Raw genomic sequence first — 27,889 nt, forward strand, 5'->3', positions numbered from 1 at the left:
GTTCCAGTTTCCTCCCAAAGTCGTGCTGGTTTGTAGTTTAATTGGGAATCTGTAAATTGCCCCAAATGTGTAGGGAGTTTATGCGTAAATGGAATAACATAGAATTAGTGTGAACAGGTGATCTCTAAACTAAACTAAACTTGGACAGGTACATGGATAGGAAACTAATTTCTACTCATTAATTTACTTGGTTAAGCAACTTGGTCATCATGGGCAATTTGGACCATAGGACTTATTCCTGTGTTGAATAGCTCTGTGACTAATTTGCTTGGTTCACAATGACTGCATCATAACTTTATGTGCTGCAAATCTTCTTTAATCTTTATCCTCTGTTCCTCAGAATGCCACATTTTTTGCCTGGACAGTAAATTCCCCCTCCCACTTTTCTGACACTACTTGGTCATGCTGTGCATCTCCGTTGTGGAGCTTTGCCCAAGTCCCCAAGGTTGTATTTGTGACCACGTTATTGCACTTTTTTCATGTATTGTTTCTTCAAAAGGTTTCTTGGCGGCCTTCCTCCTCATAAAGGTTTAAAAGGTTCCTGTGAACACTTTTCCCTTTAGTCTTCTCATGCAACCAATGTTCATTAATTGAAAAGTTTATGCTCAACCTGACATGCTTTTGTAACTGTTTGGTTATGTGCATATACCAGGCAACCACATTAGAATCCAGGAATTATCTAAAATGAGTGCATTCAAATGTTTCCAGTTGATGCGATGGTGATTCACAATGCACGATACTGCTTAATTTAAAAAAATCTCCTTTCTTAGTTTGCATGCAGTCAGAGCAATGAGGGAAGGGAAATATTATTAATACCATTTAACAGATAGTCACTTCTATCCATTCTATCAGGCTGTATTTCCTTGGGTGTTTTGCTACCAGGAGGCCCCACACATTCTATTACTCATCCTCTAAATTTGTAAGGCACCATCAAAGAAACAAAGTATCCAGTGTATTCCTTCAAAACATAAAATTTAATCTCTTCCAATATTAGCAAATAGAATGTGGTCTTCTTTTAGCTGCTATAGGTGATTAGGCTCAGCATACAGACATATTTCAAACCTGGTGCTCACTTCTTTGGCAATGAAACTCACTCTGGTAAGACGCGATTGGAGCAATACAGTTTTTCCACATCTTCATTTTAATTTGGATGTGGTAAGAGACCCTTTTATTTGAAGGTACACAAAAAAGCTGGAGAAACTCAGCGGGTGCAGCAGCATCTATGGAGTGAAGGAAAAAGGCAACGTTTCGGGCCGAAACACTTCTTCGAACCCTTTTATTTGACTTTGTGTACTAAAGTTGGACTGTGAATTTCAAGCAAATTTTAAAAAAAAACATGATAACAGCTGTTTGCATTGTTAATCCATAAATGAATTAATTTTCCCCAAATAAACCTTTGGGGATTACACAAGAAAGCAGCAAATATCCTAAATTAATATAATGTCTACTATGATAATAAGTCTTCCAAAGTTCTGGAACCGTATGTAATTGAACTCCTTGGGATTAAAAAAAAAGTAATTCAAGCCTACCATATGAGTGATCTTATTATTATATTTTTCTTGCTTCTTTAGTTCTTCAATTTTACTAAGTTCCCATGCATATAACTGTGCCAATTTCCTGATTTCTTTTCCTTCCATTATATCTTGTTGCTTCTCTTGTTTCCTTAGCACTTCATGTTCTTTTATCCTGCCATCAGACAAACTTGTTTAAACATCATTGTTATTACATAAGGTTAATGGACAAATGAGCAAGTTGCTTGGATATCCCTTCATAAAAGGGCAGCTTACAAAAGACAGTTGGTGTCACATATGTTTTGAGATTCAAGAAACTGCAGATGCAAACTGCAAGGACATTTATATATTTCACTGAAAATATCTGTTGATATTTCTAAAGATTCAGGTTGGTCTGTTGCGCCAAAATAAGTGGGTAAGTGATATTAAATGCTAGCTATTTTTGGGCTCAGATGAGGTTAGGTATTTTAATTGCACTATCAGGAGAATATCTAAAACTCCCATTTTATGCAATGGATCAGGAGGTTTTTGAGGCAGGAGTGCTGCTGCCAAAACCACTCATAAGAATACCCACTTGTGTCCTTTACCAGAGAGTGTTACAGAGGCACAACAGTTAGAACTACTGTTTCACACTCCAGGGAACAAGATTCATTCCCGACCTCACAAACCATCTTTGTAGAGCCTGCATTGCTTTTCTCTGGATGGTCTGGATGGTCTCCTCACACATCCCGAAGATGTGTTGGTAGATTAATTGACTATTGCATATTATTCCGTAGTGTGGTAAGAGGAGCTGATGAATATATAGGAAAGAAAAGGTTGCAGGGATACCAAAAAGAGGGTGGACAAATCTGATGGGAATTGCTCTGCTGGGACCAGCATGAATGAATAGACTGAATAGCTTCCTCTGTCATAAAGAGTAATTAACTAACAGAGGCACATGTAAAATCCTTTCCAGGAAACAATGTTATTGTTCAATTATTTTGTCCTTGAAGCTTCTAAGACATGATAAAGATTTGAATCTCCAGAATCTACTTCACGGTTCACACTTCATCTAACAGTTATTCCCAGCCTCACCACATTGCAATTTCTGTTTCAGGGCCGGAAAACTAGAAATTCCTGATAATTTTTGCCCAACATGTCCTAAGTTGATGGCTACGACTAGAGATGTCCTAAGCTCCAACCTGCAAGATCATGGTCAGCACATTTGGATCCTACACCATAGATTGTATCTATGTATGTATTATCTGATCTGTTTGGATAGCATGCAAAACAATGCCGTTCACTGGAGCTCTGAACATATGATAATAATACACATAAACCTAAACAAATCCTTCAAGCTTTCCTGGTGAGGATACAAAAGGGCTACATTGGAAGAATCAGATGTTTTCCAACCCAAGTTTACTACATCATATTTTTAATGCACTTTTCATTGGCTTATGAAGCTCTTATGTTTATTTTTGGTGACCATTTGCTACTCGCATGAAAAGAAACAGTTAAAATAAATATATTTGGATTGAATATTTCATGATCTTAGGATGTCCTAAAGCACTCTGCATCCTAGGAGTCATTCTGAATTGTAGGACAAACTGTTTCACAATGGGCATTGATAGATAATTATGAAACGTCAGTTTTTAGTGACAATGATTTAAATATAAATTGGGTTAGGGGTTTTCTAAGATTTACAAACCAAAGAAATACATTTTTTAAATGTAACTGAAGTCAATCCTTTACTCACTGTTGTTCATGGTAATCAGAAAGAGCCTTCCTCTGTTCCTTTTGTTTTAGTATTTTTTGCCACTCAACATCCTCACTTGTGTACATTCGGCGTTGTTTGTCCTCCAGAAATTGTTTTTCTTGAGTTTTAAGAAAATTTTCCCTATTCTGCTTCAATTTAATCTGGGCTTCTCGTTCTTTTAGTGCTTCAGTAAACATCAGTGCAGCCTTCAAATATATATATATATATATGTGTATTAATTATATGGAACATTGAATGCTTATAATGTAGATTATCAAATAAAACTGTCTGCTCAGTTGGAGTTATATGATGAAAGCACAAAATCAAGGAATTTACTCATATCAACATGACTGAATTTTAGCTTTCAAATTGTTTCTAATTCCACATTACCAGTAGTTTCCAGGCTATCAATGTGGATATTATATATTTTTATAACAATAATCTTTAAACATCAAATCCAATGTGTATAAATGTGCACACACCTGAAATAAAGTAAAAAGTATTGTTGTCATATATAGTTTGAATTGCAAGCAAAACTGGGATAAAATCCAATATTTGGTTAATAATAAATGTGTTTTAAAAAACTTGACAAAAATTTACTATACTTGTTCACACCCAGATTCCTGTAAGGACTCCATTCCATTCTCCCAATCTCCATCTCCACTGTTCTTATGAGGAGACTTTCCACATCGGTGCTTCTGAGGTACCTTGCTTTTTTAAATTAAATCTAGCTTTCGTTAAAGCCTGTTTAGCACAATTAACTGGGTTCTTGAATTCTATTTCCTGTGCTTCTGTTCTCACTCCCTCTCCTACCAGGCAGAAGAAGAATAAGGTTCCCCTTATCCTCACCGTCCACCCGACCAGCCTCCACGTTCAATAGATCATCCCTTGCCACCTTCAAACAAAATGCCATTATCAGACACATTTGTTCGACGACTCCCTTTTCAGTATTCCAAAAGAACCATGCCATTATGATTCCACCTTCATCTGCCACTTTCGCCTAATACTCCCCTTCTTATGGGACTTTTCATGCAACTGCAGATGACACAGCTGCCCTTTAACAAACTCTTAACATCCAGGGAGCCAAACACTTCTTCCAGAAGAAGCAGCAATTCATTTATACTACTTCCAATTCAGTTTATTGAATATGAGTGCTAAAAATATTTTCTCCTCTGCAATGGAAGAACCAAATCCAGATTAGACGCCTACTTTGCAGAACACCCCTGTGCGGTTCGCAGGAGTGACCCTGATCTTCCAGTTTAGTTTAGAGATACAGCGTGGCAACGGGCCCTTCGCCCCAGCGAGTCCACACCGACCAGCAATCCCTGCACATTAACGCTATCCTACACACACTAGGGACAATTTACATTTACACCAAGCCAATTTACCTACAAACCTGTATGTGGTTGGAGTGTGGGAGGAAACCGAAGATCTCAGAGAAAACCCATGCAGGTCACGGGGAGAACATTCAAACTCCATACAGACAGCACCCAGGATCGAACCGTGGTCTTCGGTGCTGCAAGGCTGCATCACCGTGCCGCCCCATTGTGTATCACTTTAATTCTCCATCCAACATATATTCTGCCCGTTCTATTTTTGGACTTCTTCACTGTTCCAATGAAGCCTAATATAAACTCGAGGAATAGACCTCACCTCGTTTTGCAGCAGAATTCAACCTCTGGATTGAACAATTTCAGATAACTGGTATTTTCTATTTTGTGCTGTTTGTGCAGAGTTTGCATTCTCCATTGACGGCGTGGGTTTCAATAGACAATAGGTGCAGGAGTAGGCCATTCAGCCCTTCGAGCCAACACCGCCGTGGTTTCCTCCCACCTCCCATAGACATGCAGGTTTATAGGATAATTGGCCATTGTAAAATTGCCCCTAATGTATAGGGAGTGGAGGAGAAAGTGGGATAACATTGAACTAGTGTGATTAGTTCATCAATGGTTGGGCCAAAGGGCCTGTTTCCATCTGTATCCTTAAACTAAAACCAGACTATGTAATTCTGCAAGGTTGAAAGGACCAAAGTTGAAAGATTATGAACATATTTGGTGGAAATCTGAAGCTACAGCACAGAATCCCAGACAACAGCTGTGCTATATTGCCAAACAGAGATAGTCTTACCTCTGATTACTCCCAATAATCTTCCCACCCAAATGCTCTGGTTTTAAGTTTAAATTGTATTTAGAATGAAATGATGTCATTGGATCTTGTTTACATTTTTAAAACAATGTTCTCCTACAGTCAAAAACAAATTAAAATCAAATCACAAGGGAAGGTAGATGGATCCCAGGAGTGGGGAGTATCCCCATATATCATCCAAGGATTTCATATCAAAAAAAGAGATACAATTCTGAAATTCCGCATTCAAGACATGAAAGATGATTACGAGCTTGATCCATATTTGCATTCATCCTCAACAGCTTGGGTTTTATCTGTGTGTCACAGGAAGGATATCCACTATCAAAATTGAGGAATATTTTACACAGTTTGTAATCTTATGATTTCATGATAATGAAACATTGGTTGGGTAATGTTAAAAGCAAGGCAAGTACAGAAGGCACAGTTACTATGACAATAAATTAATATTGTTATGAAAGACTACAAGATTAATCATTCTGATGCAGTAACAAGATTGCTAAAAATAATAAATTTCTTAACAGTCACTTAAAACTAATGACTTTTTTTAATACAAAAGATTATTTTCAAATTTAAAAGAAACATTATACTGTACATTAAATCCTTTCACTCTATCGGTCTGGAAGAAAAGTAGAGTTTTAGCCTGTTCCAGATGTTCTTTTCTTTTCTGTGCCATATATTTTGCCTCCTCCAAATCTATTTCTCGCCTCTCCTTTTCTTCCTTTTCTTCACGTAGTTTTCGTGCATTAAGTCTTTTTTGTCTGTGACCCTTGGATAGATTGTACATCTTTTTATACTTAAGCTTTTGAATGGTGATTATAACATTTTGCACACGAGATAATAACTTTTAAATTACAATGCATTTGATCTACAGTATTTATAGTGCGATCCTCAATAGATGATTTTTGTTAATATTCTAGTTCCAAAGTGGCATCTGATAATTTTGCACAAAATGCAAGAGATCGTTAATATAGCTCTGAGGGCTGGAAATTGTGCAGTTATTTACAATTAGTGAGTACTGAACATGACAAAACCTATTTCAAAATGTTGGTTTAAATTCTTTATTCTAGCTTTTATGTTTATTTTACTTTTGCCCTGGGCTAAATAGCACAATTTTACCACAAGGTTAGTGGTTATTTTAAGAAACAACTTAGATAATTCCAAATCTTTAGATGCCTCTGCCATATGTTTATATAAAAATAAATCTCAAATTGGCATTCAACCATCCACTTATCAAGAAACCATAATAGTAATAACTATCTGAATGAGGCTGAGAATGAATCAGCCAAAATATCACTGATGCTCAATGAACAGACCATCTTACGGTTGGATTTTCAAAGAAAGTTCGACTAATAAAATGCAACCAAAGTCTACCCAGTAACCTAAACCCTACTGTAATATTTTGTGTGGAAATATTGGTGTTATCAGGACACCCACATGCATATAAACTTGCTCAAAAAGGGGGGCAATCAAAATCCTTTTCTTTAATGACATTCAATTCAAATTCCCCGGACAGACTGAGATTATCTGGTCAATTAGAAAAATGCACAGAAATTGGGTAAATCTCTGTCATCACTTTTATGTAAACTTGATGGGCAATTAATGGGTCACTCAAAATTGTTACTGGAAGTGTGATATACATTTTTTATCACAACACCCCAACCTTTCCTGATTTACTACATTCATTTTACACCTGTTTATCAGATGCAATCAACTAAAATCAACTGTATCTTGGATAATAATAGAAAAATAGTGACTCCTTAATACATGCAAAGGAATGCTACAAATATTCTGGTAAATAGTGGTAAGCAATAAAATGATATAATGTTGTACAACATAATTACAACAGGTACTGTAAAATACTTAAAGAGTGCTTACTGCAACTGTGTTTGTCCAGTGTTTGGTTATTTCCTTCGATTGTAAATGTAAGGCTTCTTTTTCTTCCATCTGGGCACGTAAAAATTCAGCCTCATGATTTATACCATTCAAATTATCCTGGATGCGTTGCCATTCCACTTTTGGAAGAATTGTAACTTGTCGCAGATCCGTCAGATTTGGAAACTGTACTCTGCCAAGTTCATTCGGTTTGTCACGAACCTGCACTAAAATGTCCAAATCATGAAATTTCAAAAAGAGTCAATATTTACCACATTTACCAAAGGTACATTTCTAATATGACTCATCTGGTATAATTGGTAGGTGGTAAACCAATCACCAATTCATTATTAGAGAATTAATTACAGTCTTAGGTGTATTGCTTAAAGCAAATTACAAACTGTTTTAACCAAATAAATTTAGAATACCATTGTTTATTCATTCACCTTCATTGTGGCCAATTCCTGAAACTTCAGGATATTCACTCCCCTCCATAAGTACAGCTTTGTGACACATGAGCTGCAGTTGAATCTTTAATATTGTGTAATCTCCAATCTCACTTTTTATGACAGCAGATCTTCAACTCGTAAAAGTTTATCAAGGAAATCCTCAAAAAACATGAAAAATGAACTGTACAGATACGTGCTTTGTGAATCAGCGTTTAAATTGGTTCGTGCACTGGATTAGAAGAATATTAAATTTCCTTAAACAGCTGGCATATTAAGTATGTTTTAAGCCAAGCATTTCAACTAATTCCAACTAATATTTATTCCTGGCCAATATTTGTGTCTCGGTAACTGTAATCATAAAGTGTGGTCATTTATCGAGAAATCTTGCTGTGACTAAATTGGCAGTTGGACTTTCAACATAATAGCAATGAGTACCTTTCAATAAGTTCTTCATTATCTGTAAAAAATACTTTAAATCATGTTAACCTTACAAAACATGTTACATAAACACTTCAATTGAAATAAAAACAACTGTAGATGCTGGAAAACTGAAATAACAGCAGAAAATGCTAGAAACATTCAGCAGATCAAACCGCATCTGTGGACAGGGAAAGAGAAGGAGTTAACGATTTGACCCTGAAGGGTCTTTATCCTGAAAACTTAACATTTCAATTTCCACTGAGTATTTTCTGGATTTATTTCAATATTAGCACCTAAGTGTAATAAGTGTGAACTGAGATCAATGGTGGATACTGTACTTCCAACTCATCCCATCTGTTGTGCAGGAAAGACCTGCAGATGCTGGTTTAAACTGAAGGTAACTCTCAGACACCTCCTCCTACTTATCCTTGGACCATGATCCCACAGACAAGCACCAGGCCTTAATATCACACACCATTTCTGATTTCATTACTTCCGGCTCTCTGCCCTCCAAAGCCACCAACCTTATCATTCCCCAATTTTATCGTCTCCCCAAAATCCACGAACAAAACTGCCCTGGCAGACCCATTGTTTCTGCTTGTTCATATCCCACTGAATTAATTTCCACATACCTCGACTACATCCTATCCCTCCCTACCTATGTCCAAGACACCTCACACGCTCTTCGTCTCTTCAATGACTTCCGTTTTCCAGGCCCCCACTACCTCACCCTTACTATGGATGTCCAGTCACTCTACACATTCATCCCCCACCAGGACGGTCTTAAAGCCCTCTGTTTCTTTCCCGACCGCAGAACCAGCCAATTTCCATCTACTAACACTCTCCTCCGCCTAGCAGACCTAGTCCTTACCCTTAAGGAACTGTCCCACTTAGGTGATTCTTTAGGCAACTGGCAGGGACTAGTATTAATCCTAGTAGAATTAACCTACGACACCTGGCGACAACCTACGACAGCAAAATTGTCGCCACTGTCGCCGAATTTTGCAGCAGTCGCCTGTAGTCGCCCAAAAAATCGCCTAAGTGGGACAGGCCCATTAGCAAATTCTCCTTTTACTCCTCCCACTTCCTCCAAATCCAAGACGTAGCTATGGGCACCAGGGCTGCCAACTCTCACGCATTGAGCGTGAGACTCACGCATTTCACAAAATTCTCACGCTGATCACAAATTTCCCATGCTCAATTTTTTTTAAATGAAGTCACGAACAATTCAATTTGCCCAAGGCTTCCAGATCTCCTCCACACTCACCAATGAGAATAGTTTTCTGTCGGTGGGTTTCCTGTAAAGAACTAATTGTCTTAGACTCTTAAGCACACTATTTAAAATGGCAAACTGCAGTACATTTGACATTCATGGAATCAAAATCTGCAGGTGCTGGAAATTCAAAATAAAGCAAAAATTGTTTTGGAGGTGAGTAAAAATCACGAGGGGAATATATATAAGGTGAATGCATAGTCTTTGTCCCAGGATATGTGATTCAAGAGGGCATTGGTTTAAAGCAGGGGTGTCAAACTACTAGCCCGTGGGATGATTTGGAGGGAAAAAATGTAGTTTAGTTTCTCCCCTGTAGATGGTGTTAGGTGAGACACGACAGTGGTCCCAGCACCGGCCCCTGAGGCACCGCTCACACCCCCCACCCTCACCTCCGGCGGCTCTGTGTCTTTCGGCTGCTCTGTCCACACCCCATGGAGTTTTAACCCCAGCCCGGAGCCAGGGGCAGACCGCGTGAGCAGGGATGAATCTCGGGATAAGGCTCCACTTCGATGCCCGACCCCCGGGTCACTGACCCTCACCTCCCCCGGACCCCAGCTGGACACAGAGCACCTGGGCTGGCCCGCATTCCTGGGTGGAGGGGGGGGGGGGGGGGAGAGGGAAACGCTCCCTGGGCATCGCCAAGTCTCTGCTCACTCCGGACGTTGTTGTCGCTTCACTGACACGCATTCGCACACACACACTGGCACCCGCAAGGTTTAAAGAGATATGTGCCAAATGAGGCATCTTGATCTGCATAAGCAAGTTGGGATGAAGGGCCTGTAAGACTTTGACACATTGTAGAAAGGGTGCAATTGCTCTGGAGAGGATCCAGGGGCGATTTATGAAGATGTTGGAAGGGCTGGAATTTTTTTTTCACTGAAGAAAGATTTGATAACTGGGATTGTATTCTCTGCAGCAACGGATGTGAAGAAAAGACTTAGTTGAGATGAATAATATTATGAGAATAGGACCTGTTTCGCTTAACAAAGAGTGTAGGAAAGAACTGCAGATGCTGGTTTAAACTGAAGATAGATACTAAAAACTGGATTAACTCAGCAGGACAGGCAGCATCTCTAGAGAGAAAGAATGGGTGATGTTTCGGGTCGAGACCTTCAGACTGAAGAGGTTGAAAACCAGCCATAAAACACAATGACTGGAGATGTGTGTTATCCAACTAAGGGCAGAAATCAGAATCATGTGTTCATCTTTATTGACGTGATGTCATAATAAATATATTACAGGGAAAAAAAATTAATGGGGTGGTATGTTGGCGCAGCGGTAGAGTTGCTGCCTTACACCACCACAGACCCAGATTTGACCCTGACTACGGGTGCTGTCTGTACAGAATTTGTACATTCTCCCTTTGATCACATGGGTTTTCTCTGGATAGTCCGGTTTCTCTTCCCCCCCCCCCCTCAATTTCTCACTCAACTCTCACCCAATGTTGGCAGCCCTGGGGCACTCACATGGGCCCCAGCTATACCTGCCTCTTTGTAGGGTACCTCGTACAATCTCTGTTCCAGGCGTACACTGGCCCTATCCCCGAACTTTACCTCCGCTACATTGACAACTGCACCCATGCAGAACTCACAGACTTCATCAACTTCATCTACTAATTTCCATCCTGCCCTCAAAATTCACTTGGACCATCTCCGGCATCTCTCGATCATTTCTAGATCTCACCGTCTCCATCACAGGAGACGGTGACCAACATCTATTACAAACCCACTGACTCCCATAGCTATCTAGACAACACTTCTTCCCACCCTGCTTCCTGCAAGGACTCTATCCCCTACTCCCAATTCCTCCATTACACCGCGTTTGCGCACAGGATTAGGTTTTCCATGCCAGGTCATCGGAGATGTCCTCATACTTTAGGGAACGGGGGTTCCCTTCTTTCATTATAGATGAAGCTTTCACGAGGGTCTCCTCAATATCCCACAGCTCTGCTCTTGCTCCCCCTCATCCCATTTGTAACAAGGACAGAGTTCCCCCTGTCCTCACCTTCCACCCCATCAGCCGTCGCACACAGCACATAATCCTCCGACATTTTCGCTACCTCCAACGGGATCCCACTACGAGCCACATCTTCCCATCTCCACCCCTTTCCACAGAGACCATTCCCTCCGCAACTCCCTGGTCAACTCGTCCCTTCCCACCCAATCCATTCCCTCCCCAGATACTTTCCCCTGCAACCGCAGGAGATGCAACACCGGTCCCTTTACCTCCCCCCACAACTCCGTTCAAGGATCCTGACAGTCTTTTTAGGTGAGACAGAGGTTCACGCACCTCCTCCAATCTCATTTACTGTATCCACTGTTCCAGGTGTCGATCATTTCGCTGAATACCTCCGCTCAGTTCGCCTAAACCTACCTGATTTCCTGGTTGCTCATCAATTTAACTCCCCCTCCCATTCCCAATCTGACCTTTCTGGCCTGGGCCTCCTCCATTGTCAGAGTGAGGCCCAGCGCAAATTGGAGGAGCAGCACCTCGTATTTCGCTTGGGTAGCTTACATCCCAGCAATATGTACATTGATTTCTCTAACTTCAAGTGGCCCTTGCTTTCCCCCTCTCTCCATCCCCTCCCCTTTCTAGTTCTCCTATCAGTCTTATCTCTGTACAGCCCACTCCCCTGACATCAGTCTGGAGAAGGGTCTCGACCCGAAACATCACCCATTCCTTCTCTCCAGAGATGCTGCCTGTCCCGATGAGTTACTCCATCATTTTGTGTCATCCCAGATATTTACATTTACAAACAATGAGGATACATTAGCATACATTAACAATTCTGTATTATTCAGGTACAATTTAAGTATTATTTTTCTAATATTACTCAAAAATAATTTAAATGCTATGACTATTAAACAATTTACAATTTAATTCTGTATTTATAATTTAACACTCCATGCATGGCTACATTTTTCAACATTAAAAACAACTTACCATTCACATCTCCAAGATCCCGTTCCACAGAACATTTTGGGGCACATAGCTTGGTCTTCTGACCTGAAAATATTCTACCTGCAGTGCATACATAATACGTATAGGATCTGAAAAACGGCAGTCAAAAATATACAATTATGATAATAACCATTGCAACTATTAATGCTATTAATTTACGTTCACAAAATTGTTGACATAATCATGTTCCTCATTAAGAATCTTGTAGATTCTGTAAAGATTTGAGAAATGGAGTGCAATTCGCATTTGGAGCCAAAATATATGAATGATGGTAGATTGCACAAATATAATTGCAAGGTGACTAAAGATGGGAACGGAATATTCTGGGATTCTTGGAATTTTGGAAAGATAGACAGAAGGAAATAGGAGATGGGGAGATCTTTGTACAAGTTACAAGATACATTTATTTGTCACATGTACCAATTGGTACAGCGAAATGTGTGGTCACTGTGTAGCAATACGAATAATAAAGAGCACAGAACACGATAGTCTTTCCCACACATCGGGATCAAAGTTTCCCCACTGCGAGGGAAGACTCCAAAATTCAGTAATACTCCTCTGTTGTCCTCCCGTGGTCGGGGGGGCTCCCGAACCCCCCACTGTCGCCGCTATCGGGCGGCCCGATGTTCAGGCCCGTTCGCCGGGGTGATGGAAGTCCGACGTCAGGACTGGAGGACATCCTCACCGGCTTGGACATCCGAATCGGCCACCTCCTACTGGAGTCCGCGACTCCCAAAGTCCACAGGCCGCGCTGGGTGGAGATTCAATGCTGGCGGCCCTCTGCAAAGGGTTCAGGACTCCGCGATGTTGAAGTCAGCACCGCCCACGCTGGAAGCTCTGCAAACCACAACTCCGATGTTGAAGCAGCAGGCCCAACCCTCCGGAGCTTCAACGGCGATCCAGGTAAGCACCGCTCGCTCCGCGAGGTATCCAGTGCTGCGCCGCCGCTGCTGAAGCTCTGGTCCAGGTCCCCCGCAGGAAAGGCCACTCCAATCCAGGTGGTAGGCCGCGAGGAGGGGGGCGAGGACGCGACTCGGAGAATAGTCGCGTCCTCGCCAGTAAGTGACTGGGAAACGGTTTCCCCCTCACCCTACCCCCCTCCCCCACATAAAAAAGCTAAAGAAATCTACCACACAAACTTTTAAAACTGACAAAAATATTTAAAAAGTCAGAAAAACAGACAGACTGTAGGCAGAGACTGCCATCAATGCGGCGCCCCTAGTGTAAAGGTTAAGATTAGCACATAAGAAAAATGGTTTGACTCAGAAGAAGAATCAGTTTGAGAAAAAACAAAGGAAACTAATCATTGGTGAGAATAGGCTACAGGATCTCTAATGGCAGCTACAATGCAGGACAGATCTGTCCCTTGTGATCTTGTGCTCTTCCGGTTTGCATGGTTTTTCTATTTGCACAATAATGGTACTCAATAACGCTACGATTTTTCGCCAGCTTACTTACCATTCTCCTGTGCTGCAAGTGCAATAAGTTTCGTTCTAATCGATGATATATTGTAAAAGTTATTAAGGTTTAAAAATCATAAAAGCCACGCAGGCGCAGATTGCTGTCTGTCGCCGCCACGCAGATTGATCTCCTGTCAGTCAGGAAGGAACATCACCGTCCCAGCGACGCCCCTTCCTGGCACCATTGGCACACTGATTGGCTGCGTCCGCTGTCAATCGGCGGGAGGTCGCCTTGGTGAAGGAGTGGCGTCGCCGTCCAAGGTGCTGAGGCCGCGCAGTACCTGGTGGAGAGGGTGGTGCTGCGAGCCGAGCCCGGGGACTGGACCCGGACTGGAGCCAAGGACGAGCCTGTGAACTGGGCCTAGGCTGGAACCAAGAACGAGCCTGGGTCCGCCTTCAGGGACAAGTCCGGAGATGAAGTCGGGGCCTGGACTGGATCCCAGACAGCCGAGCTGAGGGCTGGAGTCGTACCCAAGCCCGGGGCCTGGTCAAGGGGTACCAGCGCCTCGGGGGCCACCCGGCCGCCGCCATCCTGCAGCACAGCCTTCGCTTCCTGCTCTGTGGGCATCTCCGGCTCGGCCGCCCGCCACCCTCACCCCGCCCCCAGCACAGCGAGCCCGGCTCTGTCGAGGCCCAGGTCCGCGAATGCTTCGGCCGCCTACAGCCTGGGCCGGGCCGAATACGAGAACCAGGCCGAGTTCCAGTCCCTGCCGCTGGTCTACGACATGGATAGGCACTGAGGCCGGGAAAGGGAGTCAGGGGAGGAGGATGAGGGAAATGGTAGGAGGGAGATGGGGTGGTAGAGGGAGATGGGGGGGGGGGCGGTAGCGCCGAGACACCGCGGGTCCCGGGATGTGCAGCGCTCCAGCAGCTCCTGCCCGCGGGCGCGGACACGGAGCGGCCCTAACGCACCGCACAGTTACGTGGAGAGAGGTAGCGCCCAGCCCGACCCGCAGCACAGGAAGGGGAGGAGAGAAAGAGGGAGGGGGGAGAGAGGGATGAGGGAGGGAGTGAGTGAAGGGGGAAAGTTAGAGAGTGGGGTAGGGGGGTGGGGGTAGGGAGCAGGGTAGAAGGGGGTCCAAGGTGGTGGGCAAGGTGGGAAGGGGGGGGGGGGGTAGAGGGAGAGGGGGACAGGAAGTGGTGGATTTGATGGGAGGAGGATAGGCGTGAGGGGTGGAATATTGCGTTGGAACGGGATGCGTTGAGGGAACGAGTGGTGGAATATTGCGTTGGGGAACTGGTTGCATTGGGTGACGAGGCCTCCGTGTGACAGGGACCCAACGGGTCCCACTTAATCTAGTTATACATTAAGAAACAATGTGGGCTTGTAATACAGTTACAAGTTTTAATCTTCATATGGACTGAGCAAATTATCTTGACAATGGCAGCCTTCAGGTTGAGTTCATACAGTGTATTGGGGACAGATACGTGAATAATACATTGTGGAACCGACCAGGGAAATGGCTATTTTAGAACTGATCATATGTAAAGGGTCATTTTTATTTTCATATTCAATTTGAACTAAAACCTGTATTTTAAAGTTAACTAGAAGCAGGCAGAGTTGACTAAAATGAACTGGGACAATTATGAAAAGGTATCGATAAATAATGAAGTTAGATAAAAATGCTGGAGAAATTCAGCGGGTGAGGCAACATCTATGGAGCGAAGGAATAGGTGGCGTTTCGGGTCGAGACCCTTCTTCAGACTTATGTGGGGGTGGTGCGGTGGGAAGAAGAAAGGAAGAGGCGGAGACAGCTGGCTGTGGGAGAGCTGTGAAGGGGAGGGGAAAGAGGGAAAAAGCAAGGACTACCTGAAATTGGAGAAGTCAATGTTCATACTGCTGGGGTGTAAACTACCCAAGCAAAATATGAGGTGCTGCTCCTCCAATTTGCGGTGGGACTCACTCTGGCCATGGACGAGGCCCAGGACAGAAAGGTCGGATTCGGAATGGGAGGGGGAGTTGAATTGCTGAAATAAATTGTTTAATTTATAAACAGTTGACTCTTATTCCTGCAAGTAATAGAGATACTAATGATTGTTGAATAAATGTTGTCTTATTTTTCCTTTATCCTTGGATTCTCCCTCATTCCCACTTTCTTTTTCCCACTCTTATTTTCTTTCTTTATGTATCCAGCTTGGTACTAATTTACTCTCCCATCCAATCAGTTTATGTTCTTAAATCTCATTCCGAGGACCAATAATCACAGCGAATCTGCCTTTAACTGCAACAGGCAGTTGAATGCCATGCTGAGTACAGCAGTTTGCAATGTAATTTAGCAAGAGCCTCTCATGTTAAGTGCCTTCTCCTTTCCTCGTAAGTACAGCAACATTGTTTTGCTTCCCTAAAGTCTCTGTCTATTTGGTCTCTGCAACATGTGCACATGACTAGGGTGTATGGCTCCTCATGACTGTTATGCCATGCAGTCAAAACGTGGCTGAAATTCACAGTCAACCACTCCATCTGATACTAAAACCCTAATCATCATATCTATTCCATCAATTCCTCCTTGTGGGACAGCTAGCTCATTCATTGAATTACCCTTCTGGAACATTGTTGCACTCCTCTAATGCAAATTGATAAGGATACCCAAACTGTATAGAATACACCAGGCATAGTTTTATCAATGCCATTTGTATATGCAGCAAGACATTTTTTTAAACTTTATTTTACTTGCATATTTCTATTCTGTACAAATTTATGTACATGGGGCCCCCAATCCTTATGAATCCCTCCCTCATGTTATTCCATTCCTTCTACCAAAGTGGATAATTATGTGCATCCCTAAATTATACTTTGTTTACCATTTTCTCATCCAATTAGACTTTTACATTTGTTTCATGGATTAATTTTCCATTTAATTTTACTTTGTCAGCATACATAACAATTAGATGCCTCAGCTACTTCACTGATATAAATTGTGAATGGATAAAGGATGGTATAGTGACCATCTGTATTCTAATCAATACAGTCTGCCATCCTAAAACTCACCCATTCATTCAATTCTGTTCACTGCTCTGCCAATGCCTTAATCTATCCTAATATGACATGCGACAATAAACTAAACTGAAACTATATTCTTCTTAGCCTGCCCTCTAGATTGAGGATAACTTGCTTCCAACACTATTTCTGGAGATTCTGAAGTAACCGTTGAGGCCAATATGGGAACTCTGGCTCTTCCACAAATGGCATTGGAGATATCTGATGGTGCTGATAAGTAGGTTGTAAAGTGGTGTGCTCCTTCTGCTGTATATGATCTGGTGCTTTGTGTTTCCAATGCGTGGGGTCAATCAATAAGATTCCACTTTGAGCGGTCATGGGCCAAGGATTTGCAGCAGTTAGTGCGGATGTTACATTTTTAATGATGCATTGAACTTTTTCTTCTTTCCCCTTGGTAATCTTTTCCCGTGACAGTGCATGGAATAGAGTGTCTGTTTTGGGAGTCTGGTGATGGACGTGTGAATGTCATGGCCTGCCCAATGAAGACCATCGAGTTGATTTAAGGCCTCAATAATGGGAACTGTTTATCTGAGAGTGGTTGGTTAGATTCACTTCTCCTGCCAGTGGATTTAATTAATTTATTTAAGACATCATTGGTATTGTTGCAATACCTTAAGATGTCAGCTTTGGGTGGTCTAGATCTTAGAAGTAAATAAGACAAGTTGCCCTACAGACCATAATTTTGGTGCCAGTTTTTTGGGTCTTAATGTTCAAATATCTTGTCCCATAAAACCAAAGGCTATGCCGGTACTCGAAAGGTGAATTTACCAATAGGTGGCTCCCAGGGGAATTGTCTTGGGGAATTGTCCTTGTTGAGAAAGAATGCAAATATAACACAAAGTTGATAAACACTCTAGAAATGTGGTGTAATCGGTTTGGTTATGCTGAAAAACATAGTGTACTTACAAACATTACAATTTCAATCTTGGGTAATGGTGAAACCTGCTGTTCTTCAGCCCAGTAACGATGCAATTAATGAACATTTATTTCAATAATACCATACTTCCCAGTCATGTGCTAAAGCACCGTTGTTCAGAGCGTCATTGTCGCAACTATATTCACAATGAGAAAGTACCAGACTTCACAGACAAAGAATGCAGATTATCTTTTCCCAAATGTCTGAAGAAAGGTCTGGACCCAAAAACACCATCCGTCCATTCCCTCCACGGACGTTGACTGACCCGCTTAGTTCCTCTAACCAGCATAACGTGTTTTGCGTGCAACAACTTATTACAGCTCAATCCATCGCCTTGCATCCCCCCGTGAGTAGCATATCGTGCTTTGAGTGCAACAGAGGATTACAGTTCAATCCTACAAATGCAACATGATTTGTGACCGCCAGGTTCAAGAACAGCTTTCCCCCAACAGTGTAGGCTCTTGAACGCCACAAGACACAAACTATGAACCGTCTCTAGTTGCATTGACGACTGTTTTACACTAGTATTGGGGTTGTTCATTTATTACTTTTCTTTTTGTTTGCTATAAACAACTGTGTTTAAATAGACCTATTATGCTGCTGCAAGTAAGAATATCATTGTTTTTGAAACATAGAAAATAGGTGCAGGAGTAGGCCATTCGGCCCTTCGAGCCTGCACCTCCATTCAATATGATCATGGCTGATCATCCAACTCAGTATCCTGTACCTGCCTTCTCTCCATACCCCCTGATCTCTTTAGCCACAAGGTCCACATGTAACTCCCTCTTCAATATAGCCAATGAACTGGCCTCAACTACCTTCTGTGCCAGTGAATTCCAGAGATTCACCACTCTGTGTGAAAAATGTTTTCCTCATCTCGGTCCTAAAAGATTTCCCCCTTATCCTTAAACTGTGACCCCCTTGTTCTGGACTTCCCCAACATCGGAAACAATCTTCCTGCATCTAGCCTGTCCAACCCCTTAAGAATTTTGTAAGTTTCTATAAGATCCCCCCTCAATCTTCTAAATTCTAGCGTGTACAAGCCGAGTCTATCCAGTCTTTCTTCATATGAAAGTCCTGACATCCCAACAATCAGTCTGGTGAACCTTCTCTGTACTCCCTGTACTTTTGTTGTAAGTATCACAATTAAACATTGCTGAAGAAGGATCTCGACCCGAAACGTCACCCATTCCCTCTCTCCAGAGATGCTGCCAGTCCCGCTGAATTATACGTACACAAAAATGCTGGAGAAACTCAGCGGGTGCAGCAGCATCTATGGAGCGAAGGAAATAGGTAACGTTTCGGGCCGAAACCCTTCTTCAGACTTATTTATTACATTTTTGATATATTGCAGCTTGTTGTGTCTATTGACACGCGTGACTCTCTTGATTTTAGGTCCGCTAACCTATTTTGGTTAGAACTCACCTGAATTGTTCCTCGTGTCACCTAACAGTATTCGATTTGGCGGCGTGATGTTCGCCGCTGTCGCCATTTGCTTGGAGAAGCAAGTCCAGGGTCCCAGGAGTTACTCGGTGCGGGCGGACATTTCCCCTCCCCCCCGCACCACGATGGGGATTGTGTTGCTCAGCAACCACACCGGAAGCGTGAGGGGCAGAGGAGCGTCCCCGGCGGTATGTTTCCTCCGTTGCCAGGCGACGTGCGCGGGGGCACGTGGAGTGGCGCGAACAATGAGTGGAGTGTGCCGGCACCACGCGTGCTCCGGGCCGTGACCAGAGCGGTGCCACTGAGCTACTGCTCCCCTCCCCTCCCACCCACCCACCCAGGGAGGATCATTCGTACCAGATGAAGCTCTTTTGAGGAATATATTGTTTCTTTGAAGAATCGTACGCAAGGTATTTTTTTAATTTAAGCGACTGAAAAATAAGAGGTTGCTGTAGGCTTGGGAAAGCACTGGGTTATTAATAGTGTCCGCCTTGTGCTGGAGGTTTGTTATTACCCCTGGTCCTTGCAATGAACTTAGGCAAATAAATTCTGCCCTCTTTTGGGCCTACTTAAACAAGACAGTTGGGAGAATAGTGCGAGTAAATTGCATCTGCAGCATTTCTCCAAACGGTTAAGAAAATCCTGAATTAATCTGTAAATGTTATAATCCTATAAATTGATTCAAGCATCGATGTGGTTTATTATTAGGAAACACGGGAAGACATGCTATAAAATGGGATTAAAATTTGCCCTCTTTCTATATTTGGTGTCCTTCACTATTGTATTTTTCCTGGTTGTAGAAAACTATCTTTTATTTTGTGGTTCGTTTTGTTATTTTTCTTTTGAAATTTAATTTTAATAATGGCTTTGATACCAAGTAATTAGTAAAAACAATAAGAATGCTGGAAAAACGCAGTCGGTCTTTCTCAATTCTGATGAAGGGTGTTCAACCTGAAAATTAACGGCTTCTTTTTCTACAGATACTGCCAGATGTGCTGATTTTTTTTTAACCCCAGCATTTTGTTTTTTTTAAATCTCAGTATAATATACCAACCTAGATATTTACCCTTAACTAAATTGTACCCTTCTAAAGAGCTGTTCACAGATAATATAAATAACTAAATCCTCTATTTTCTGAAGAAGGGTCTCGACCAGAGAAACATAGAAACATAGAAAATAGGTGCAGGGCCTCTTAAATATAGCCAATGAACTGGCCTCAACTACCTTCTGTGGCAGAGAATTCCACAGATTCACCACTCTCTTTGTGAAAAATGTTTTTTCATCTTGATCCTAAATGACTTCCCCCTTATCCTTAAACTGTGACCCCTTGTTCTGGACTTCCCCAACATCGGGAAAGAGCTGTTCACAGATAATATAAATAACTAAATCCTCTATTTTCTGAAGAAGGGTCTCGACCAGAGAAACATAGAAAATAGGTGCAGGGCCTCTTAAATATAGCCAATGAACTGGCCTCAACTACCTTCTGTGGCAGAGAATTCCACAGATTCACCACTCTCTTTGTGAAAAATGTTTTTCTCATCTTGAGCCTAAATGACTTCCCCCTTATCCTTAAACTGTGACCCCTTGTTCTGGACTTCCCCAACATCGGGAACAATCTTCTTGCATCTAGCCTGTCCAACCCCTTAAGAATTTTGTAAATTTCTATAAGATCCCCCCTCAATCTTCTAAATTCTAGCACGTACAAGCCAAGTCTATCCAGTCTTTCTTCATATGAAAGTCCTGCCATCCCAGGAATCAGTCGGGTGAACCTTCTCTGTACTCCCTCTATGGCAAGAATGTCTTTCCTCAGATTAGGAGACCAAAACTGTACACAATACTCCAGGTGTGGTCTCACCAAGGCCCTGTACAACTGCAGTAGAACCTCCCTGCTCCTATACTCAAATCTTTTTGCTATAAATGCTAACATACCATTCGCTTTCTTCACTGCCTGCTGCACCTGCATGCCTACTTTCAATGACTGGTGTACCATGACACCCAGATCTCATTGCATCTCCCCTTTTCCTAATCTGCCACCATTCAGATAATAGGGTGATTTCACTAAAGGTCACTGGAGCGTAGATCCGCACCCACGTGACCGCAAAATTTAACTGGAGTACATGCGTCACTTCCGGTGCATGTTAGTGAATGGGAAAACACGCACTTTCACACCCGTTAAAAACATCGAAAACGGCCCGTTTTTGAGCTGCAATTAACTGTGCCAGTCGGGGTGACCGTGAGGCACAGCTACATAAATTTACAGTACAAAAAAAAGATAGAAACTAAGGTAAATTCAAGAGGGAGCTGAAGGTGCAAAAACAGCGGAAGTGCTTAGCGGACATTTGCCGTGGAGATTTAAAGATCGAAAATATCGGGAATTATCGCGTTTGCTCGCTGCATTTCATCAAAAGTAAGGCATTATTGACGTTTTATCTTTATTCATTTGTTATATGAAAAGTATTAAAAGTTAAAAATCCGTCAGTAAAATTGCAAAATCGCCCATGGTTCTCAGTTCAGCATCAACTTGCAGAGCTATAGATGCTTGAGCTGCAACCAAATCTGCTTTAATACTCTCTTCTTGTTGCACGTGCATGGCGTTCTTGTGCACATTGTCTATCCTGCTCACAGTGGGTGCCAAATCAGGATTGTTGACATCATTCCATGCTGCAGGCTTGTCTGTTATTAGATGATAAATAAATAAATAAGTAGTTTGGGTGATTGTGCAGGCTTTAAACAAGAAACATTGAGAAATATATTTTGGCAAATAATAAAATGTCCTGCTTTTGTCCAACTAACAGCTGACAATTATCCCATTCCTTAGCTTGCATCTCAGTAAAATTTATTTCAAAACGCATTGATAGTTTACGATTATTTAAATGGTAAATGGAGCTTCAGAAGCGTTTTCATTTTGCATGTTAAAACCCACCTGAGAACCATGGGCGATTTTGCAATTTTACTGACGGATTTTTAACTTTTAATACTTTTCATATAACAAATGAATAAAGATAAAACGTCAATAATGCCTTACTTTTGATGAAATGCAGCGAGCAAACGCGATAATCCCCGATATTTTCGATCTTTAAATCTCCACGGCAAATGTCCGCTAAGCACTTACGCTGTTTTTGCACCTTCAGCTCCCTCTTGAATTTACCTTAGTTTCTATCTTTTTTTTGGACTGTAAATTTAGGTAGCTGTGCCTCACGGTCACCCCGACTGGCACAGTTAATTGCAGCTCAAAAACGGGCCGTTTTCGATGTTTTTAACGGGTGTGAAAGTGCGTGTTTTCCCATTCACTAACATGTACCGGAAGTGACGCATGTACTCCAGTTAAATTTTGCGGTCACGTGGGTGCGGATCTACGCTCCAGTGACCTCTAGTGAAATCACCCTATAGTCTACGTTCCTGTTCTTGCCACCAAAGTGGATAACCTCACATTTATCCACATTATACTGCATCTGCCATGCATTTGCCCACTCACCCAACCTATCCAAGTCACCTTGCAGCCTCCTAGCATCCTCCTCACAGCTAACACTGCCCCCCAGCTTTGTGACATCCGCAAACTTGGAGATGTTGCATTCAATTCCCTCGTCCAAATCATTAATATATATTGTAAATAGCTGGGGTCCCAGCACTGAGCCTTGCGGTACCCCACTACTCACTGCCTGCCATTCTGAAAACGACCCGTTTACTCCTACTCTTTGCTTCCTATCTGCCAGCTAGTTCTCTATCCACAGCAATACTGAACCCCCAATACCGTGTGCTTTAAGTTTGCATACTAATCTCGTATGTGGGACCTTGTCGAAAGCCTTCTGAAAGTCCAGATATAACACATCCACTGGTTCTCCCTTATCCACTCTACTCGTTACATCCTCGAAAAATTCTATAAGATTCGTCAGACATGATTTACTTTTAAAAAGTGGGGGTACATTAGCTACCCTCCAATCCTCAGGAACTACTCCAGAATCTAATGAGTTTTGAAAAATTATCAATAATGCATCCACTATTTCTGGGGCTACTTCCTTAAGTACTCTGGGATGCAGTCTATCTGGCCCTGGGGATTTATCGGCCTTTAATCCATTCAATTTACCTAACACCATTTCCCAACTAACCTGGATTTCATTCACTTCCTCCATCTCATTTGACCCCCGGTCCCCTGCTATTTCCGGCAGATTATTTATGTCTTCCTTAGTGAAGACAGAACCAAAGTAGTTATTCAATTGGTCTGCCATGTCCTTGTTCCCCATGATCAATTCACCTGTAGGGTGGATCAGTCTCCTCATGGTAGGCTGACCCAGAAGGTTAGATGTATGAGTGACAATTATTTGGTCATATGGATTCTGAACTGGCTTATTCATAGAATTCATAGATGGTTGTGGTAGAAGGTAGATATTCTGACTGGTGATCTGTGACCAGAGAACTTCTGCAGGAATCTATGCTGGGACCTATGTTATTTGCGATAAATGACCTAGATGTAAATGTAAGATAGACAAAAATGCTGGAGAAACTCAGCGGGTGAGGCAGCATCTATGGAGCGAAGGAATAGGTGACGTTTCGGGTCGAGACCATTCTTCAGACTGTCTGAAGAAGGGTCTCGACCCGAAACGTCACCTATTCCTTTGCTCCATAGATGCTGCCTCACCCGCTGAATTTCTCCAGCATTTTTGTCTACCTTTGATTTTTCAAGCATCTGCAGTTCTTTCTTAAACATAGATATAAATGTAGATGGGTTGGTGAGTGAGTTTGCTGACAACACCAAAATTGGAGGAGTTGCAGACAGCGAGGAGTACTGTCAGAAGATACAGCGGGATATAGACCAGCTGCAGAAATGGGTGCAGAAACGGCAGTTGGAGTAGAGTTGGGTGATGCATTTTTGGGAAGTTGGAAGGATAGTATATACAGTTAATAGCAGGACTTTTTACAGCAATGATGTGCAGAGGGATTTTGGAGTCCAAGTTCATAGCCCACTGAATGTGGCAGCACAAGTGGATAGGGGTTTAAGAAGACGTATGGCTGCTTGCCTTCATTGCTAGGGACATTGAATATAAGAGCCAGGAAGTAATGGTGCAGCATTGGACAACTTTAGTTTGGCTGCATTTAGAGTATTGTGAGCAATCCTGGTTGCCACATTACAGGAAAGATGTGGAGGCTTTGGAGAGGGTGCAGAGGAGGTTTACCACAATGCTGCCTGGATTAAAGGGTTTCCGCTACAGGGAGGTGGCTGGATAGACTTGGATTGTTTTCTCTGGAACATCGGAGTTTGAGGGGAGACTTGATAGAAGTATATACAATTATGAGAGGGATAGACAGTCAGAACCTTTTTCTCCAGGGTGCCAATGTCCAACAGTGGAAGGCGTAACGAAGGTCAGAGGGGGAAAGTTTAATGGAGATGTCCGGGGCAATTTTATTTTTTACATAGAGTGGTGGGCGCCTGGAACCCACTGCCCAGGGTTGGTGGTAGAGGCGCTGATACCTCTACCACCAACACAGGTGTTTAAGAGGCTTTTAGATTGGCATGTGGAGGTGCAGGGAATAGTGGGATATGAATCATGTACAGGCAGATGTGATCAGTTTAACGGCACAAACATTGTGGGCCGAAGGGCCTGATCCTGTGCTGTACTGTTCTATGGATGTCCTCTCTCGATAGTTCGTCATATTCTCTCCTTTCAGATAGTCATCCAGCTTCCTTTTGGGAGCAATTAAATTTGCCATGAGGTTGACACTTCCAGGTTTGGAAGTGCATTTATAGATCCTAACCACACATTATGTTTAACTTTAAAAAAGAAAATCCTTGTGTCTCTTTTGTGCTTTTTGCCAATTACCTTCATCAAACAAATTCTTCACTCTAAATTAGAACATTTTCTTTCTGCTCGGAACATGGAGAATTTTTTATTTGCAATCTCCTCTGTTCCAAGTAGAACAAACTCCAACTTCTCCAGGCCATTCATGTAACTGAGCTCCTTCAGACCTGGTAAACAAAAATGCTGGAGAAACTCAGCGGGTGAGGCAGCATCTATGGAGCGAAGGGAATAGGCGATGTTTCGGGTCGTGACCCTTCAGTCTGAAGAAGGGTCTCGACCTAAAACGTCGCCTATTTCCTTCGCTCCATAGATGCTCTCACCCGCTGAGTTTCTCCAGCATTTTTGTCTACCTTCGATTTTCTACCATCTGCAGTTCTATATCCTGAGAATAAACTGGAACAAAAGTGAAATTATGGCAATAAAACCTCAAGAGCCGACACACCTTTTAAAATTCCCTTTCAGAATTGCTACAGAAAAATTTAAATATCTGGGTGCCCAAGTAACCAGAAAATATACTTCTTTATTTAATGCAAACTTCCCGCCTTTAATTACTAAATTAAATGCTATTATCTCTGAACTAAATATACAATATAGGGTAAACATGCAACATGTTTATTATTTTACCTTTTTAAAATAAGACATATGTGCAGTTATATAAAAACACGTCTTCCTTTTTGTTTTTTAAAATAGGAGGCTATCCAGACAATGAAGAGTTTACTCGTTTTTGATTTTGACCACACAATTGTAGATGGGAACAGTGATACTTGGGTTGTGAGATGTACTCCTAAAAAGAAACTTCCAGACTGGCTTCGTAAAAAATATGATGGAAAACACTGGAATGAATACATGCAAAGCGTCCTCAGCTACATTGGAGACCAAGGAATCAAAGAACCTGAGATAAAACAGGTTATGGAATCTATACCATATTGTTCGGGAATGGTTGATCTCCTAAAGTTCATCTGCCAAAACAAGGATAAAGTTGACTGCCTTATTATTTCTGATTCCAACACAGTTTTCGTCAATTGGATCTTAGAGTTTACAAATACAAGGTTGGCTTTTGATAGCATTCTCACAAATCCGGCAACTTTTGATGAACAAGGTTACCTTAGAATTAAGAATTTTCATTCTCATTGTTGCCCACAATGCCCTGATAATCTTTGCAAGAGAAAAGTGTTAAATGACTTTATTGCTGATCAACAAAAAGTGGGAGTACAATATAAAAAAATAATTTACACAGGTGATGGAGCAAATGACTTGTGCCCCATTGAAAGTTTGGAGGAAAGTGATGTTGCTATGGTCAGGAAAGGGTACAAGTTGGAAAAGCTGGTTAATGAAATGGTTGAAATAGACTCTTGTCATATGCGACCATTCATAGTGATATGGTCTTCAGGTGAAGAAATCCTGTCTTATTTGAAAACATACCTAACTTAAGTCTCTGTTTTTAAACAAAATAAAATTAAAGCCACCATAAATGTTGTATTTAATTTTATAATTCAACAATTCATAAAATTGTCAAAATTACCGAAGAATAAAGATACTTCCGTGTGCCAATTTTATAGTTTAACGATTTCTAACAATCAAACTGTAGACTGAATTTTTCTTAGTGTAGCCTTAACTTTGTTAACTTTGGTTAACAAAGGAATTTGTCCACAGCATAACTTATTAAAAAAAATATTGGGGTTACTTTCCCAGCTGGAGAATGATAGATTAACCAAGACTATAACAATCTTGTTAAATTTAACTAATTCACCCTTGCAAAACAAAGTTATGTTCCATTATTGAGAAGCAGGTTGATATACATTTCAATAAGCTCTGTGAACTGAAATTTTAAGAGCATAATCGTATCATAAAGATGCAGTCTATAAACTCATGTTGCAGAAACGTAATTGCACATGAAAATCTATGGTTGTATGTCTGGGGAAACGTGTTCGAATATGTGTAGTATTTCCTATTGGTAGACTATAATGCAAGATCTTTGAGTTGTTCTGCTTGCTTATTTTTAAAGTGTATTTATGGAGGTTGATATCCTGCATGTTCTGTGCTCAGGAAGGAATTATTAATGTTAAAATAATATGAATTTGTGACTATTTTACACCTATTCCCACCTCAATTTACTATATCGATTTATTTCAAAAGTGAAATCAGCAGGTAAACTTGCAGAAATGAAGTGTTCATCCTTTGTGGTAGTTAAACATCTATAAATTATGAACTTAAGACTATATGAATTGAGTCAAATAATGAATGTATAACTATACCTACATTTTTTTTTTGTAATAATGCACTATTTTAGAAAGTGGTGACATGCAAGAGAATAAATAAATTAAATAAATAAAGAGAATTAATAAATGTTTTATTAAACCACTGAATTTTTCATTTTAGTTTATGGTGTTTATGTCACACATTGTGATCCAGTTGAGTAAATGTTAATAACATTCTGACACATTTTTGAGAAAACTCATGAAGCCGTTTGATCAGTCATTTACAGCAAGCTATATGTATAAATAAGACTTCCATTATCTGTTGCATTTAGTGAGAATAAAAGATTCAGTTCATCAAAGGTTTCAGAGATAGTAGACCCCAGCTCTGAATAGAAACTTTTATCTTAGTAAGTTGCTTATTGGTAAGTAAATTGAAAGCTTACTACTTGTCTTGTTTCCAGGCAACAATAAAAACGTTTTTTTAAAGGAACCAGGTACAATTTCTACTTAAATCATATAGAGAAAACATGATTAATTGTTGGACTAGATATAAGAATATCCTTTGGGCATTCTCTGCCATTCATAAGATCATAGTTGATCTTTGCCTTCCATGAACATCCTTCAAAGTTAGTACCATGTTTTGTTGGTGGAATGTGCCCAACATAATCTTGCCCTACACAATCAGAATTACAGTATGAGTATTACAAAACTGC

At 41.5% G+C, this 27,889-nt stretch overlaps 2 protein-coding genes across 3 annotated transcripts in view; one reads left to right on the top strand and one right to left on the bottom strand.

The window, feature by feature from the left end:
* The window catches only part of ccdc173 (coiled-coil domain containing 173), a 32,090-nt gene extending 12,747 nt beyond the window's left edge, over positions 1-19,343 (bottom strand). Inside the window, exons 1-6 of one of the 2 annotated variants that reach the window (XM_033023981.1) lie at positions 19,166-19,343; positions 12,349-12,426; positions 7,267-7,490; positions 5,984-6,157; positions 3,247-3,452; positions 1,530-1,686 (exon numbers count right to left, since the gene is read on the bottom strand). In XM_033023981.1, the coding sequence (XP_032879872.1) occupies positions 1,530-1,686; positions 3,247-3,452; positions 5,984-6,157; positions 7,267-7,490; positions 12,349-12,426; positions 19,166-19,232 (906 nt within the window). In that variant the 5' untranslated portion in view covers positions 19,233-19,343. The remainder of the gene's footprint in view (positions 1-1,529; positions 1,687-3,246; positions 3,453-5,983; positions 6,158-7,266; positions 7,491-12,348; positions 12,427-19,165) is intronic. The other variant, XM_033023982.1, reaches the window with a different exon arrangement.
* A 64-nt stretch (positions 19,344-19,407) lies between these two features.
* phospho2 (phosphatase, orphan 2) lies at positions 19,408-27,339 on the top strand. The gene is made up of 2 exons (XM_033023985.1): positions 19,408-19,593; positions 25,669-27,339. The coding sequence occupies exon 2, from the start codon at positions 25,684-25,686 to the stop codon at positions 26,407-26,409; it is 726 nt and encodes a 241-aa protein (XP_032879876.1). The 5' UTR covers positions 19,408-19,593; positions 25,669-25,683; the 3' UTR covers positions 26,410-27,339.
* The last annotated feature ends 550 nt before the right edge of the window (positions 27,340-27,889 follow it).

Source organism: Amblyraja radiata, chromosome 7 (assembly GCF_010909765.2).
Source record: "Amblyraja radiata isolate CabotCenter1 chromosome 7, sAmbRad1.1.pri, whole genome shotgun sequence".
NCBI lineage: Eukaryota > Metazoa > Chordata > Chondrichthyes > Rajiformes > Rajidae > Amblyraja > Amblyraja radiata.